Source organism: Scyliorhinus canicula, chromosome 10, assembly GCF_902713615.1.
Source record: "Scyliorhinus canicula chromosome 10, sScyCan1.1, whole genome shotgun sequence".
Classification (NCBI taxonomy): Eukaryota; Metazoa; Chordata; class Chondrichthyes; order Carcharhiniformes; family Scyliorhinidae; genus Scyliorhinus; species Scyliorhinus canicula.
The window spans coordinates 176535406-176551852 of record NC_052155.1 but is presented as its reverse complement, the minus strand read 5'-3'; the positions used below and the strand labels follow the sequence as shown (position 1 = coordinate 176551852).

The following is a 16447-nucleotide window of genomic DNA, read 5'->3' as shown; positions in this document are numbered from 1 at the left end:
TGCTTTAAGATATGAATAGTGGTTTTAATCTACTTACAACAGAGCCAGCCTGTAACACGATGAACCCTGGATGAACTGGTCGGCTGGCTCTGGGCATCGATCTTTATACAGCAGTCCAGGGGGAGGAGCCATGGGCGGAGCCAAGGGTGGAGCCCTGTACAAACTCCTATGCATTCCCAGTGCTACTCACCCTAGTGGTCGGGCAACGCAACTGCGCTTGTAATAATATGGTATCATATATATTACAGTGTGAATTACATTCACCACACAAGTAAAAGGCTAGAGGGAGGGTCCAGGTAGAGGCACAGTAGGTGAGTGAAAGGATCTGTTGAATGGGGGTAGGTGGGGGGAGGCTACTTCCCTAAGAAGTGAGCATGGAGACAAAGGCGATGGAAGAAGTGTTCAACGTTGTACCGAGCCAGAAATTTATTGAGGTGAGGGCATAAGGGGGTTATACTTAGCACTGATTGAGGTCCTGTCTTGCAGCACAATGCCTCATCATTGATTGGTGATGTACGAATTTGTGGCCTTGATCTGTGAGATCCAAATTTGAAATCCTGACCTCAAAGCAGCCAGATGACAATTCAAAGCCTTTCAGCACAGGCAATGAATATGTCAGCCTGGGTCCTTCTCCTTGAAGGAGGTGTCCAGCAATGAGACCTCTTAAAACTGAATAGCTTGGATGTCACTAAAGTAGTTCTGCAGAAGTTAGTTTATTAAGGATTGAGATTAATTATGGAAAGTATACCCAGTAATCATTATTAATCATTAAACCTGTATTTTAGGATATAGCAGTGATAATCATGTAAACTCTGGCTACGAGCAGTAGCCACAATGCATGATGGGATTTAGGCTAGCTAACTTGCCAATGTTTTTGAGACACACGAGATGTGTAGTCAGCAGATTACACAGCGGACATAGTAAACAAGTTTTATCAGTGGCCCCAATAACCTCTGACACAATCCATGGACCGAGAAAAACAATGTTAGAATGGATACAGAATTTGGGTAAATAACAGGTGACAGGATGAGGTTAAATCATGGGTTGGTCACAATTTTATTGTATAGTTTGAACATGACAGCTTCAAGGATTGGATCAAGTCCAACTTGGGAGGGTTATTGATTTTTGGAAATCGTATAATTGATGTGTTTTTATCAGTGTTTAGTAAATAGATCTTGGCAAGCATCCAGGTCTCATCTCTCGTGTACACAAAATCAAGCTTGGGTTAATAAAGTCGTCTTATACAGGTTGTTGTGTCTTTGCTCTCTGTACTACGTTGAGCCATAACCACAGGGAAGAACCCCATGTGAAAGCTGACTCAATACACAGGTCTTGAAAACGCTCCTGCACTCCTATTGCAATCCCAGAAGGCAGGATCATGCAGGAAGTGGTCAATGGCACAGGGCACACAAAAGGCTTTCCACATGCCATAGAGAGGGAATTTCATGCTTATTAACTATTACTTAGATATAGCTTCACAGGCATACACTACTGTTCAGTGTTTCTTCCAAAAGATTATTCTTCAGATCCCAGAAAAAGCAGTGAGGGTCAATCAACAATTTGACTGTGGAAAACATTTGTCAAGTCTAATCTTGTTCTTCTTTGATGTATACACACATTATTTTCAGCAATAGTCACTAAATAATAACCAGGAGCAAGAACACCAGCAGATTTCCCCTTCCTAGTCCATGTATATTAATGGCAACTGTGCATCCCATTGCATCCGTTACTGAGTATGATTAATCTGATACATACCAGCGAACTAAATGAAATTAAATGAAACGAAAATCGCTTATTGTCACGAGTAGGCTTCAATGAAGTTACTGTGAAAAGCCCCTAGTCGCCACATTCCGGTGCCTGTCCGGGGAGGCTGGTATGGGAATCGAACCGTGCTGCTGGCCTGCTGGGCTGCTTTAAAAGCCAGCGATTTAGCCAGTGAGCTAAACATTTTGGATTTTTGCTGCACCTGGAATTGTTTTTAATAACTATGCCATCAGGCAAAAGTTCCCTGAATCCATATGGTTGGAAAATTACAAGTATTATAAATTATAAAACACCAACCACTGTGCCAGGAGTCTTTTAACATCAGGGCTTACAGTTCTGTATATTTCATTTGGAGCAAACGTTTGAAAAAAAGCACAATTAAATCTATCAGACTCACCCAAACTTTTGGCTATATAATTTTGTTGCTGCAAGATTATTCAGTTCATTCTGTATAAAAGTTGCCTCCTAATGTAAGAATAGAAGTAATTATTTATGGGCAAATCAACTTTGCGAACTTATAAATGCTCACAAAACATTCGATTGTTAAAAAATATAACAGAAAAGGGTAGAAACATTCAGCAAGTCTGCAACATCTGTAGAGAGAGATACAGCGTTAACAGGCTCTATTCAACAACTCCGATATGGCTGGCATGGATCCGCTGAACTTGAGTCCGCTAAATCAGTTTCAAGTCCGTATGACTTCTTCAGAGTGCTCTCCACAGATGCTCCCAGATCCGCTGAGTTTTTCCCTGTATTTTCTCTTTTTTAAATTCAGATTTGCATCATTCACAGTATTTTCCTTCAATATTAGATTATTTTTGTTCAATGGAAATGTTGTTATTCACAATAAAACCACAAGGCTTTTCAAAAGCAATCAATAGAGAAATCCACATAAATATGAGCCACTGTGATTCAGGCCATGGCATCTCTGCCTCTGAGCCAGAATGTTCTACCTTTGTGTCCCATTCTCAGATTTGTTGGTCAAGGAAGAACCCAGCCACTGGTGCAAGTATCCAGTATATATTGGTTGAAGTTCCCAGTCCGAATAAATGGGGAGGGTTAGAACAGGAAGGGTATCCGGCTGTAAAGCCAACCATCAAGTCCAAGAATGCCAGTTGTTATGAAAGGTGGTCAATCAGCATTGTGGCACCCCATGTAACATGGGAAAGAAACCAAAAGAGAGAGGGAGAGAAGTTTCCCTTTGCCTAATTCAAAATGCACTCTATCCCCAGTAGAGGCACACATCACATATATGAATCTGGAGAGTTTGGCAATTTAACCTGTCAAAATACAGTACAGTAAACTATGAGCTTCCTGCTGTTTGTCCAACTATGATTTCCAAACATGAGCATTGGTTTGAAGACCCATCTCGATCAAGAGAGCAGTCCCAAAGTAATACTATAGTGCTTCCAGGGGAGTCACCAGGGCAATAATAAACTGCATCCTGAAACATAACGGGATTAAGTATTAGATTATCACAAGGGGTTGACTCGGTTGCAATTTCAGATCATCAAAAATGCTATTTGAAACCAAGAACCACAACTGCCTTTTGTCAAAGAAGATAATTAAAAGTTATTAGATTTCTTGCAGACAAAAGTTTGGGTCCTTGCGATTTGACTTCTCAGTGGCATGATGAGCAGCACAACTAATCATAAAGTGTGTGGGTGAATTGACAAGACCCTCCTGATCACAGCATAGACACACAATCACATAATAGTTGCATCAGTTTGAGGTGAGAAGCTTCTGGCTGCCTTGCTGAAACTTATTTTAAAATAAATTTAGAGTACCCAATTATTTTTTTCCCAATTAAGGGACAATTTAGTGTGGCCAATCCACCTAACTTGCACATATTTGGGTTGTGGGGGTGAAACCCACGCAGACACGGACAGTGACCCAGGGCCAGGTTCGAACTCGGGTCCTCAGTGCCGTAGTCCCAGTGCTAACTACTGCGCCACTTCGCCTTTCTGAAACTTGATGGTCAGCACCAAAACCTGGATGCACAATCACATATTTTGAATATTTGGAGCTGGATCTTCGTGTCAGTTTGGGGCAACGCAAGATGCAGATTATTGGGGTTTCCGAAATGCGCATTTGACTCATATGTGACATTGCCCAAGATTTCTATCCTTTCACCCAGGGGTCGGGTTTGCAGTGCATTTTGTGAGCTGTGATAGGAAGTGTGAGGAGTGTGGGTGCAGAGGCTGGCCAAATAGCCCAGAAGCCCATCACCCAATATTATTTAAAGGTCCCCGAAACCTCACCCACCATCCATGCTGCAGATCACCCATTCCACCCCATACCCCCTGACCACCACCCAACCCCTATGCCCTACCCACCTCCATACCCTCTCATCCCATACTAACCTATGCCCCAAGTGCATCCTCCATAGCCACTGACCCAGTATTAACAATGTACAGTACTCAGGAGCCATCCAACAGCAATGGGATTTATTTTAGAACCATTGTACATAGAATTTACAGTGCAGGAGGAGGCCATTCGGCCCTTCGAGCTTGCACCGGCTCTTGGAAAGAGCACCCTACCCAAGGTCAACACCTCCACCCTATCCCCATAACTCAGTAACCCCACCCAACACTAAGGGCAATTTTGGACATTAAGGGCAATTTATCATGGTCAATCCACCTAACCCGCACATCTTTGGACTGTGGGAGAAAACCGGAGCACCCGGAGGAATCCCACGCACACACGGGGAGGATGTGCAGACTCCGCACAGTGACCTAAGCCGGAATCGAACCTGGGACCCTGGAGCTGTGAAGCGATTGTGCTATCCACAATGCTAACGTGCTGTAAGATATATTAAACTCTAATAATCTAACAAAACCCTGAATTCCAACATTATTGATACGCAAAATAAAAAAGTACTCCATTGCAAAAACAACCGTAATGCTTTGAGTACCTATTAAATTTGTAAACAAACAAGAAATCATGTGAAAGGCATTTATTATTGCAGTCTCTTAAAAGTTTCAATCACTTTTGGATCAGTAGACCACCCGCTGTGCTGAAACTGAGTGGGTGAATGTTTAGTATCCAAGGCCTTCCAGAACTGTCAAAAGGCCATGGGAATATGGGGCGGGATTCTCCGTTTGCCACAACGGAATCGTGAAATGCGATTGGGCGGAGAATAGGTTCCGCGCCAAAATCGTGATTTTCCGTCACCTCGACAGCGGCGTCAATGTGTATTGCAATGTGTAAACACCATTTGCATATCATTAGCGGGCCCGAACCGGTATTGTCCGGGATCTCTATGATTCTCTTCCCCTGATGGGCCCGTTCACTTGTGCTTTTAAAAATCGTGAAACCGGTGTGGTGGCTGATGAAGGGGAGGAGGTAGGTCACAAAGAGGAGCAACTATGGACAGCCAGGCCGGATGGTGGCCGGGCTGGCTAGGGTGGGCGCAGGGTCTGCCAGGACCATGGGAAGGGGAGGTGATGGGGGAACAGGTCACGTGGCCGGGGTTACCCACCCTATGGGACTGGAGTGATGCCCTGGCATGGAGCGCCATTACCGCGGCCATCCTACTGCACACCCATTCACCACCCACCTTGGACCCTGGTTCTGCACCGTGACACCGGCCGTATGTGTGCCTCCACCCCCAAACCCCACCCTCCGCCACCCTCCTCACCCCTCTGCCACAACCCCTTCAGCCGGCTGCCACATACCAGTGGGCCACCCAGGGCCTCCTTCTTCACTGTTGGAATTCTATGATTTTATGATTTCTGAGCCTCAACTCAGAGGTGCACTGAGCAACCACTGCTCCAGGGCTTTTCTCAGCTCCAATTCCCCAGCTACATGAATTATCAACTGCTCCTGGGCTCATCCTATGTTCCAGCTACACGGATTTAACAACAGCATTTCAGCTGCATGGAGCTGCACTCTGCTTCTCAACCACCCTCTCTCTCCCCCTAGCCTACCCCTTCCCTCCCCACCCTCCATTCCTGTCCCTGGTGCCTTGTTGGCCCCCGTGGGCACATCCCTCCCCTTGCTCTATTGGCTGTTGGTTTCAAACAGATCCTGAAACAAGTTGGTGAATGGCCTCCACAATCTGTGGAAGCCCTTCTCTGACCCACAGATGGTGAATTAGTTTTTCTCCAGGTGGAGAAATTACGACAGGTCTGCCAGCCAGTTCGCAGCTTTGGGTGGTACAGCTGATCGCCAGCCGAGCAGAATTCTTTGGCGAGCCAGTAGGTAAGCAAAGACAAGGGTGTCAACCCACTTCCCCATAAATAGTTCTGGCTGATCCGATACTCTGAACACTGCCACTTTCGGCTTGGCTCCACCCTCACCCCCACACCATGGGACATTGCTTCAAAGAAGGCTGAACCCAAAAGGTCTGGGGCATGCCCAGAACATGTGGGTGTAGTTGGTCGGGCCTACCTAGCACCATTCACATTTGTCCTCCACCTCTGGGAAGAGCCTGCTTATTCGAGTTCTTGTTAGGTATGCTCGGTGCATCACTTTCAATTGCATGGGGCTTAGCCTTGTGCAAGTGGAGGTGGAGGTGGCAATGTTCAGTGCTTCGCCCTATTTCTATCCCTATTTCTTACTTCCACTTTTCCCGTGTTTCGTCCAGTGGGGAGCATTCCCTTTCTAATAGTCGTTCATACAAGTCCCACAGTTCCCCCCTCCCAGGTTGCGTCCAGTAGTTCCTCTAACAATGTGTCTTGGGTCCGTGGGTATATTGTTATCTCCTTGTGGTAGGTGCCACAGTTCGTTCCCATTGGGTAGTTGTAGGTTTTTTGTCAGTTGCTCTAAGGTCGCTAGCTTGTCCTCGGTGTAGAAGATCCCCCCATCCTGTCTCCACCTGCTAAAGGTGGCATCTAGCATCTAGCATGGCTGGCGCAAACCTGTGGTTGCCGCAGATGGGGCCCATAGTGGACATTTTGATTAGGCCGAAGAGCTGTCTCATTTGATTCCAGGTTCTGAGTGTGGCTACCACCGCTGGGCTTGTTGAGTGTTTGGCTGGCGAGGATGGAAGTGCTGCCATGGTAAGGGCCTGGAGGGTGATACCTGTACAGGAGCTCTCCACCATCCTTATTCATTCCATGTTAGGGAGCACGCTAGGGCAGTGTTCTTCAAAATCGGGGGCGTGACCTGCGGGTGGGTCGCGGGCGGGTGTCGGGAGGGTCGTGGAGCCGTTGTCCGCGGCGCCCCCGATCACGCAAGTCCCCGTGCAGCAGCCGGCTCTTTATAACGCCGGCTGCAAGCGGCTACGAACATGTAAAAAAAAAATTTGCCCGCATTGCGTATGTGTGCACGATGATCGGCGCGCATGCACAGTGCGGCCGCTATTTTTTTAAACAGTTGCAGCTTTTTGTTTTACAAGTTCTGTAGTGGTTTTTATTCATTTATTTTATTCATTTAATTTTTATTTTTTTCATTTATTTTAATAATTTTATTTTTTTTATAAGTTCGGGGGGTTTTAATCATTAAAAAAATTTATTTTATTCATTTTTTTTTACAAGTTCAGGGGGGGTTTTATTAATTTTTTTCACTTATTTTACTCATTTTATTTTTTATTTTTTTACAAATTCAGGGGGAGGTTTATTTGATAAAATTTTACAGGAAAGAAATTCAGGACTTTGGACAGTTGGAGACTCCATACTTTCCGACACAGGAAGGCTTCACCTTCATCCAATAGGTTCCATTGGAGGAGCGTGTACGAGGGTCAAAGGGACCCAAAACCAATTCCTCCATTTTTGTCAGCAGTAAACAAGGTAAGAGAAATGGTGGGTTGCGCAGGTCGGCCGGTGTGGGTTGCGCAGATTGGCTGGAGTGGGTCGCGAAGGTCGGCAGGTGTGGGTCGCGAAGGTCGGCCGGGTTGGGTCCCGAAGGTTGGCCGGTTGGTAAAAATGGGTTCCCGGAAAAAAAGTTTGAAGAACACTGCGCTAGGGAGAGCGGGAGTATGTCTCATCTCTGTAGGTCCTTTTTGACTTCCTCCGCCAGACCGGCCAGGTTCCATATGTGGATCCGTGTCCAGTCGTGGGCAATCTGGATCCCCAGATAACGGAATTTGCTTTGGGCTTGTTTGAATGGTAGTCCTGCCAGCTTTTCAGGTTCATGATTAGAAAGATGGTAAGATGCTTAGTGGCACAGTAGCACAGTGATTTGCACTATTGTTTCACAGCACCAGAGATCAGGGTTTGATTCCCGGCTTGGGTCATTGTTTGTGTGGAGTCTGCACTTTCTCCCTATGTCTGGGTGGGTTTCCTCCAGGTGCTCCGGTTTCCTCCCAAAGTCCGAAACATGTGCTTGTTTGGTGAATTGGAAATTTTGAATTCTCCCTCAGTGTACCTGAACAGAGTGTGGCTAATAGGGGATTTTCATAGTAACTTAATTGCAGTGTTAATGTAAGCCTACTTGTGACACTAATAAAGATTATTATTAATAGGAGCATATATATACTAATCAGGTGGCTTTCTGAAATAGCCATTAGGTGCATTGTATATGCACAATGGGGTATTATTGTCAGTTAGAAGGCAACAATTTGAAATTTGTATCTACTTGGAAGGCAATTCAAATTTGTGCAATTATAGCTTTACCATATTTTGAGCAATTTATCCAGTGGTTTTAAAGGAACCACTGGAGGCTGCTTGAAGCCTGGCTACCTAGGCTTAACCACTACCCACCTGGCCTGTCTACCCACTTTGCCTCCCAACTGCTCCCCATCACCCAAAAGCCTACCTATTGGCTGGCTTGGGGTTGGAGTCATTCAGGGCTCATCAGGTCTCAACTGTCCAGCTGCACTGGTTTGATTAATTGGTGCTCGATTGGTGTCCAGAGCTCGTACATTTTTTTCAATTGAGGCCTGAAGCCAAATCTGCTTTGAGTCTCTTATCAACTTTGTCAGATGAGCGTTCCCTTTTCATGTTGGAAACAGGGGTGTATTTTGGTGGACAAAGTATTAAGATACTGATACTGCCTCAAAATGTAAGCATAAATGTTCTTGAAACTTTTCCCTTGCTATTGGATGGAGATGAAAGGCAGTAGGGTTTGTAGAGGAAACGTAGGAAGTTTGGAAAACCACTTGAGAAAATAATGTTGCTTTATAATTAGAAAAGATTAGTTAAGAGTAATGCTCATAAACGCTTCAGTTCTAAATGTAGAATATAAGAAAACTTAAATAGATTTTTACCAATGGCCAACAAGGATGACAAAATCTTTTGTCTTGAAGAATTATCCGTTTTTCTGCAATTTTCCATGCCATGAACCTCCTTTTACAGATTATGAAATTCACCATTTTAAATCCAACAAACACCAAGAGTTCAGTGACACAAACAATGCCGAGTACAACTCTCCACCAATCCTAAAAATCAAACAAGAAGCAAATGTTAAATTTAATTAGAATTGCAGAAACTTCAGAAAATCTATTCCAAAGATATTATGCAAAAGTAAGCTTCTATGATTTAAATAAAGCTCACCTGATTTGCACAAAGGTTTTTTTTCATCGCAAGATGGTGTTTTATGAGAATAGACAAAACACAGGGCAAAATTCTCCGCCCCCCACGACGGGTGGGAGAATAGCGGGAGGGCCTTCCCGACATTTTTGCCGCCCTCCCGCTATTCTCCCCCCCGCCCCCGCCCCGCCGAAGTCCCAACCCGAATCGCTGCCGCCGTTTTTTTACGGCCGGCAGCGATTCTAAGCTGTTAGATGGGCCGAAGTCCCAGCCCTTTCCGCCGTTTTTACGAACGGCAAACACACCTGGTCTTGCCGTTCGTAAAAACGGCGTCACAAACTCGCTATTAATAACCACGGCCGTGCCAAGGGTGCCATGGGCCCGCGATCGGTGGGCACCGATCGCGGGCAGCGGGCCCGCTGCCCGCGCACTACTTGTCCTTCCGCCGCCCCGCAGTATCCATTCGCGGGGCGGCTGAGGGGCAACCCGGCCCGCGCATGCGCGGGTTTCGCGCAAAACGCGATGACGTCACCCGCGCACGCGCGGGTTGGAATCTTCCAAACTGCGCATGCGCGGCTGACGTCATATGACGCGTCAGCCGGCGCTAACTCCGGCAAGCGGGCTTAACGATTTTCGTTAAGCCCGTCTTGCCGGAGCCTACGGCGTCGGGCTGCTAGTCCCGACCGGGGACCAGAATCGGTCCCCGGTCGGGAAGTGGCGCGCTGCCATAAAACCCGCCCGGTTTTTAGAATTGTGAAGTGGTTGATAAGACTTAACAGGAAAAGATAATGGGATTGATTTTGGTCACAAAGGTGGGAAACAGGGCCCGGGCCTATGTTTGGGTCCCAAACTCATCTGTGGTGAGAAACTGATTAAAGTTCAGAATTTCATAGCAGTCCATAGTGATGCACTATCAATTACGACGAGACGAGAGTAGAATATAATCGAGGCTTTATTACACAGAGATGTGTGGCCTCCTACAGCAGCTGACAAAATGGCTGCTGTACGGAGAGCACACACATTTATACTCTGCCAACTGGGCGGAGCCAGCAGGCAGGGATCTACCCCGTACCTGTAGTACAGGGGTCTTACCGTAAAACCCATATATACAGTATAATACATCAGTGGTGACTACCACATTCATCCCCCTGTTCAAAATGAGTCCAGCGGGGGTGGTGGAGAACTATATACATACAGATTGCTTTTAAAAATTACAGAGAAGGTTACAAATATAGACGGTCCGGTGCCTGATCTGTCGTCGAGAGCGTTGCAGTGCTGGTGGCGACTCCAGCGCCGGCTTGGTCATCGGTGACTCCGGAAGCATGTCGAAATCCTCTTCATCCTCGGGTGGGAGGACAGAATGTCCTGGAGCGGGGGCTGCGGTGGGGTGTGCCGGGGGAAAGGAGGTTGTCGCCGGGGCGGGGGGGAAACCAGCTGGTGCCAGGTCCCTGAGGAAGACTGTGTCTTGGCGGCCGTCGGGGTACGCCACATAAGCGTACTGCGGGTTGGCGTGGAGTAGCTGTACCCTCTCAACCAACGGGTCCGCCTTGTGGAGTTGCGCGCGTTTACAGAGCAGAGCAGGTCCTGGAGCTGCCAGCCACGTTGGGAGTGAAACCCTGGAGGTGGACTTCCTGGGGAAGGCAAAGAGACGTTCATGGGGGGTTTCATTAGTCGCGGTGTACAGGAGCGACCGAATGGAGTGAAGTGCGTCGGGGAGGACCACCTGCCAGCGGGAGGCCGGGAGATTTCTGGGCTGTAGGGCCAGCTGGACGGCCCTCCAGACCGTCCCATTCTCCCGCTCCACCTGCCCGTTGCCCCGGGGTTGTAGCTGGTCGTCCTGCTCGAGGCAATGCCCTGTTGAGCAAGAACTGGCGCAGCTCAATGCTCATAAATGAGGATACCCGGTCGCTGTAGATGTAGGCGGCGAAACCGAACAGAGCAAAGATGGTGTTGAGGGCTTTGATGACGGTGGCAGACGTTATATCAGGGAATAGGACCACAAAGAGAAATCGGGAATATTCATCGACCACACTGAGGAAGTACGTGTTTCGGCTGGTGGAGGGAGGGGCCCTTTGAAGTCCACGCTGAGGCGTTCAAAGGGGCGGGAGGCCTTCACCAGGCATGCACGGTCTGGCCGGTAAAAGTGCGGTTTGAAGTGTTGGGCACTGTGGACTTGTGAAGCGCCACCAACACTGAAGAAGGTTCAACACTATTTTATTAACTACTTATAAAATAATAGACATACGATAACTGTGGCTTTACACAATGCTAGTTTAACTAGAGACCTGTGCCTGTCCGAACCAGTTGAATCTCTCAGCACGCGGTGTGAGTCTGCACTATACTTGATGAGCTCTTGTGCTTCTGAGAGGCAGCATCCAGAATGAGCAGGAAAAGTGATGCCCTCTGCCTTTATAGTGCGTGTGTTCTAACTGGTGATTGGCTGCGGTGTTTGTGCCTGTTGATTGGTCCTAGTGTCTGTCCATCAGTGTGTGTCTGCACCATGATATACTGGTGTATATTATGACATTCTCCCCCTTTTAAAAAATTGTGATGTGAATGTGTGACAATAAATAGTGTGGGTGCATGAAGAATGTTCCTAACTACTTTTGAGGTGCGAAGACATATGTACAAATCTATATACAGGAAAACGAAGCTATATACAAGGGAAGGTGCCTGGTGCAGATAATTGGTATGCAACAAATTGAACAAGAACAGTGCTATATACAAACCAATAGAAAACGAGTTAACAAGGAAGGAAACATCTCAGAGAGTCCATAAATTTGCAAAGTTCATAAATTCAGTCTCTGAGGTGGGCGACGAACTCTGGTTGACCGCCTCAAGGGTGGGTCAATAGCCGCCAAGTCAGGAGCTGGGTGGGCTGCAACACAGTCAGGGGTAGGCAGAGTGACTGGAAGCTCTGCACAGTCCATGGCAGGGTCAGCAGATGAGCTGTTCGGAGGATCCCGTGACGACTGTGAAACAAGGCGAAGGGCACGCCGATTGCGGCGCCGAATGGATCTGTCCGGTAAGCAGACCAGGAAGGAACGGGGGGGCCACCTGCCTGAGGACAACAGCAGGTGCAGACCAGCCACCATCCGGTAGATGAATGTGAACCTTGTCGTTTGGCTGGATGTCAGGGAGATCAGCAGCACGTGAGTCGTGTGTCGCTTTTTGCTGGGCCTGAGACTTCTGTATCCTGTGAAGCACGGGGACATGATCGAGATTCAGGGTGTGAATCGATGGCACCGTCGTCCTGAGGGTGCGGTTGATCAGTAACTGTGCAGGCGACAGCCCAGCGGAGAGATAGGCCAACAAAGCGAGATGGAAGTCAGATCCGGCATCGGCAGCCTTGCAGAGTAGCCGCTTGACTATATGAATCCAGCTTTTCCGCTTTGCCATTGGACTGAGGGCACAGGGGACTGGACGTGATGTGTGCGAAGTTGTACTGCCGGGCGAAGCTGGCCCATTCCTAGCTTGTGAAACAGGGGCCATTGCCCGACATCACTGTGAGCGGGATGCCATGCCGGACAAACGTCTCTTTGCACACCCGAATGACAGCAGAAGATGTGAGGTCGTGCAACCTGATGACCTCCGGGTAGTTAGAGAAGTAATCAATGATCAACACATAGTCCCTGCCCAATGCGTGGAACAGGTCAATGCCCACCTTGGTCCAGGGCGATGTGACCAACTCATGGGGCATCAGGGTCTCCTGTGGTTGGGCGGGTTGAAAATGCTGGCAGGTGGGGCAGTTGAGTACCACTTTGGCAATGTCGTCATTGATTCCCGGCCAATAGACAGCTTCCCTGGCCCTGCGGTGACATTGTTCAACACCTAGATGGCCTTCGTGCAGCTGCTCTAGGACCAGCTGGCGCATGCTGTGCGGGATCACAATGCGGTCTAGCTTCAGGAGAACCCCGTAAACGACCACCAGATCGCCACGAACATTGTAAAACTGTGGGCATTGGCCCTTTAGCCACCCGTCTGTCATTAAGCGCATGACACGCTGCAGAAGGGGGTCAGCCGCTGTCTCGCGGCAAATGAGTACCAAGCGTGCATCCGATGCTGGCAAGTGGGAGGCTGCAAACTGAACGTGAGCGTCGACCTGGCAACCGGACCCTTCGTGATCGCATGGAGTGGTGACCAACATGGAGAGGGCGTCGGCAACAACTAGGTCTTTGCCAGGGGTATAACGAGTTGGAAATCATACCTCCGGAGCTTGAGCAGGATGCGTTGGAGGCGAGGCGTCATATCATTCAAGTCCTTTTGTATTATGTTGACGAGCGGGTGACGGTCGGTCTCAACAGTAAACTGGTGTGGTGAATCACAGTCTGTGTTATTCACACTGTTATTATATATGATGTACTGTGTCTGTGTAAGCTCGGTATACGAGCAGTTGCACGGCTCTGCCCCGAGGAGGAGATGAGGAGTTTGTACTGGGCTCCACCCTTGGCTCTGCCCGTGGCTCTGCCCATGGCTCCTCCCACTAACCGGAAGTATGAAGCCTGGCAGTCTGAGCCTGCCTGCCAGTTCATCTCGTCACAGGCAGGCTCCGTTGTAAGATCATTAAAACCACTGTTCACCTCCAACTACGTGTCGTGTGAATTGATGGTCACATCAATTTAATGATCTTAGGAACCAAGAAGAAATTGATAAGAAGAAATCGAAGAAACAATTCAAAAAACAATTATGGAATCAGCCCTCAAACCTGACTGACTAGAACTCGACTCGCAGGCTGCAGAGGCAAGAGAAATCTTTCAACACTGGCTCAGATGTTTCAAGGCCTACCTGGCTGAATCAAGTACTCCAGAAACTACAGAGGAGCAGAAACTCAGTCTACTGCACGCAAGGGTGAGCCACCGTATATCTTCTCAACTAAATAGTACCAACTCATATTCAGGGGCCCTAGCCATGCTAGATCGAATGTACATGAGGCCCATCAACAAGGTCTACGTGCGCCATATTTTTACGACCCGCCGCCAGCGCCCCGCAGAGTCGTTGGAAGAATTCCTGCAGGAGTTAAAGATTTTAGCTTGGGACTGTAATTACCAGGTTGTATCCGCTGAACAGCAAATGGAACTTGCCATTAGGGATGTGTACGTGGCAGGCCTCAGATCGAATTATGTGCGCCAGCGGTTGTTAGAAAAAGGGGCCCAGAACTTAGAGGACATGGTAGAACTAGCTACCACTATAGAGGTCTCATTCCGCAGCCTCACCTCGTTCCCCGCGGACCAAGGGACCCCATCCTGGGCCCCCGACCAGCGACTGCCCCAGGCCTGCGCCACACGGCCACTCACCCACTACGCAGCCCCAGTGTGCCACTTTTGCGGGCAGCCCCAGCACCCACGGCAGCACTGCCCGGCCCGCAACGCGACCTTCAGCAGCTGCGGTCGCAAGGGACACTATGCCCGGGTCTGCTTGGCAAAACAGGCTTCCTCTTCTAACTCCCCCGCAGCCCATAGCACCCGTTTCCAGAATCCACAGGCCCGCAGGCCCCGAAATGCTGCGGACTGTACTCCGACTCCGTCCCCAAATGACACGTGCGACTCATGGGGGCCGCCATCTTGGCAACCCCCCTCCACACGGCCGGCCACGTGCGACTCATGGGGGCCGCCATCTTGGGTGCCATCTTCCTCGCCGCCCGCCACGTGCGATCCACGGGGCTGGCCATCTTCTTCCAACACAGAAATTCGACTAGAAGATTACAAACTCAGTGGGAAGTCATCACAGGGCCACCACAGCACAGCTGATCGAGCCGCCGACTACCCGCAACTCAGCGCAGTGACACTGGACCAGTCGCGTCCAAAGCACCTCCGCAACTCCATGATGACCGTTGAAATCAACGGGTACAGGACACCGTGCCTCTTCGACTCCGGGAGCATTGAGAGCTTCGTACACCCAGAACTGGGGCACTACCATGGGGGTTTCGCTCCCAGCATGGTTAAAGACACCGGGCCCAGTTCTCCTCCAGAAGCACGTCCGGACTCACAAGACTGACCCACTCGTAGAGAGAGTGCTCCTGCTCCATTCAAACCCACACTACGCATTTATAGAGTACCCTGACGGCCGTCAGGACACTGTTTCCCTCCGGCACCTGGCACCTGCAGGATCCAACTCTGACACCACAGCCGCTGAGATACCCCTCACACTATACCCCTCCCAACCCCCCGCGCCCGGTGCCCCCACGCCTGCAGTTCCGCTGCCCGTGCTCCGCGCCCCCGCGCCATTGGGTTTCAGGCGCTCCCCGTCACCAGTCGAACCAGTCGGACACAAAGCTCTGGCCGAATCACCCCCGGAGTCCGCCATGGTTCCCTCGCTGACCGCCACCACCCAGCCACCAATAGATCGATCCCAGAGGCCGACTCGGCCGCCAGATCGACTTAACCTGTAATTTATAACCTGTAAATTGTAACTTGTAACTTGTAATTCTCAATTGGGAATTGGTAGACACATCACCCCCGCTGGACTCAATTTTTACAGGGGGTGAATGTGGTGAATCACAGTTCGTGTTAGTCACACTGTTATTATATATGATGTACTGTGTCTGTGTAAGCTCGGTAAACGAGCAGTTGCGCGGCTCTGCCCCTCGGGAGAGATGAGGAGTTTGTACTGGGCTCCACCCTTGGCTCCGCCCATGGCTCTGCCCATGGCTCCTCCCACTAACCAGAAGTATAAAGCCTGGCAGTCTGAGCCTGCCTGCCAGTTCATCTCGTCACAGGCAGGCTCCGTTGTAAGATCATTAAAACCACTATTCACCTCCGACTATGTGTCGTGTGAATTGATGGTCACATCAACTGGGGAAGTCCATATACATAGTCGTGGAACTTCACGACATCGGTCAGAAGGCCGAGGTGCTCCTTCTCTATTTGCACGTAGTGCTGTTCCGTGGGGGTCGTTGCCCGTGACGCACACGCAACGGGGGCCCATGATGATGCCTCATCACGCTGCAGAAGCACGGCTCCAATTCCAGACTGACTGGCATCCGTAGAGATTTTAGTCTCCTTGTTCGGATTGAAAAAGGCCAGCACTAGGGCCGTGAATAGCTTGGCCTTCAGTTCCCTCCACTCGAGCACGTGGGCAGGGAGCTACTGGAAGTCCATTGTCTTACAAACCAGGTTCCTGAGGGCCGCGGTATGTGAGGCGAGATTGGGAATAAACTTTCCCAGGAAGTGTACCATGCCCAGGAACCAGAGAACCGCTTTCTAGTCCTTGGGCGTTTTCATGGATGTGATGGCAGCAATCTTGTCCTCATCCGGTCGCACACCCAAATGGGA

The 16447-nt window shown here is 49.2% G+C and overlaps 1 protein-coding gene across 2 annotated transcripts in view; it reads right to left on the bottom strand.

Annotated features, from left to right (window-relative positions):
• Window positions 1-16447, bottom strand: part of LOC119972795 (transient receptor potential cation channel subfamily A member 1-like) — a 181522-nt gene that overhangs the window by 66113 nt on the left and 98962 nt on the right. For both annotated transcript variants that reach the window (XM_038810203.1, XM_038810204.1), the window contains exons 12-13: window positions 8915-9085; window positions 2162-2229 (exon numbers count right to left, since the gene is read on the bottom strand). In XM_038810203.1, coding sequence (XP_038666131.1) covers window positions 2162-2229; window positions 8915-9085 — 239 coding nt within the window. The remainder of the gene's footprint in view (window positions 1-2161; window positions 2230-8914; window positions 9086-16447) is intronic.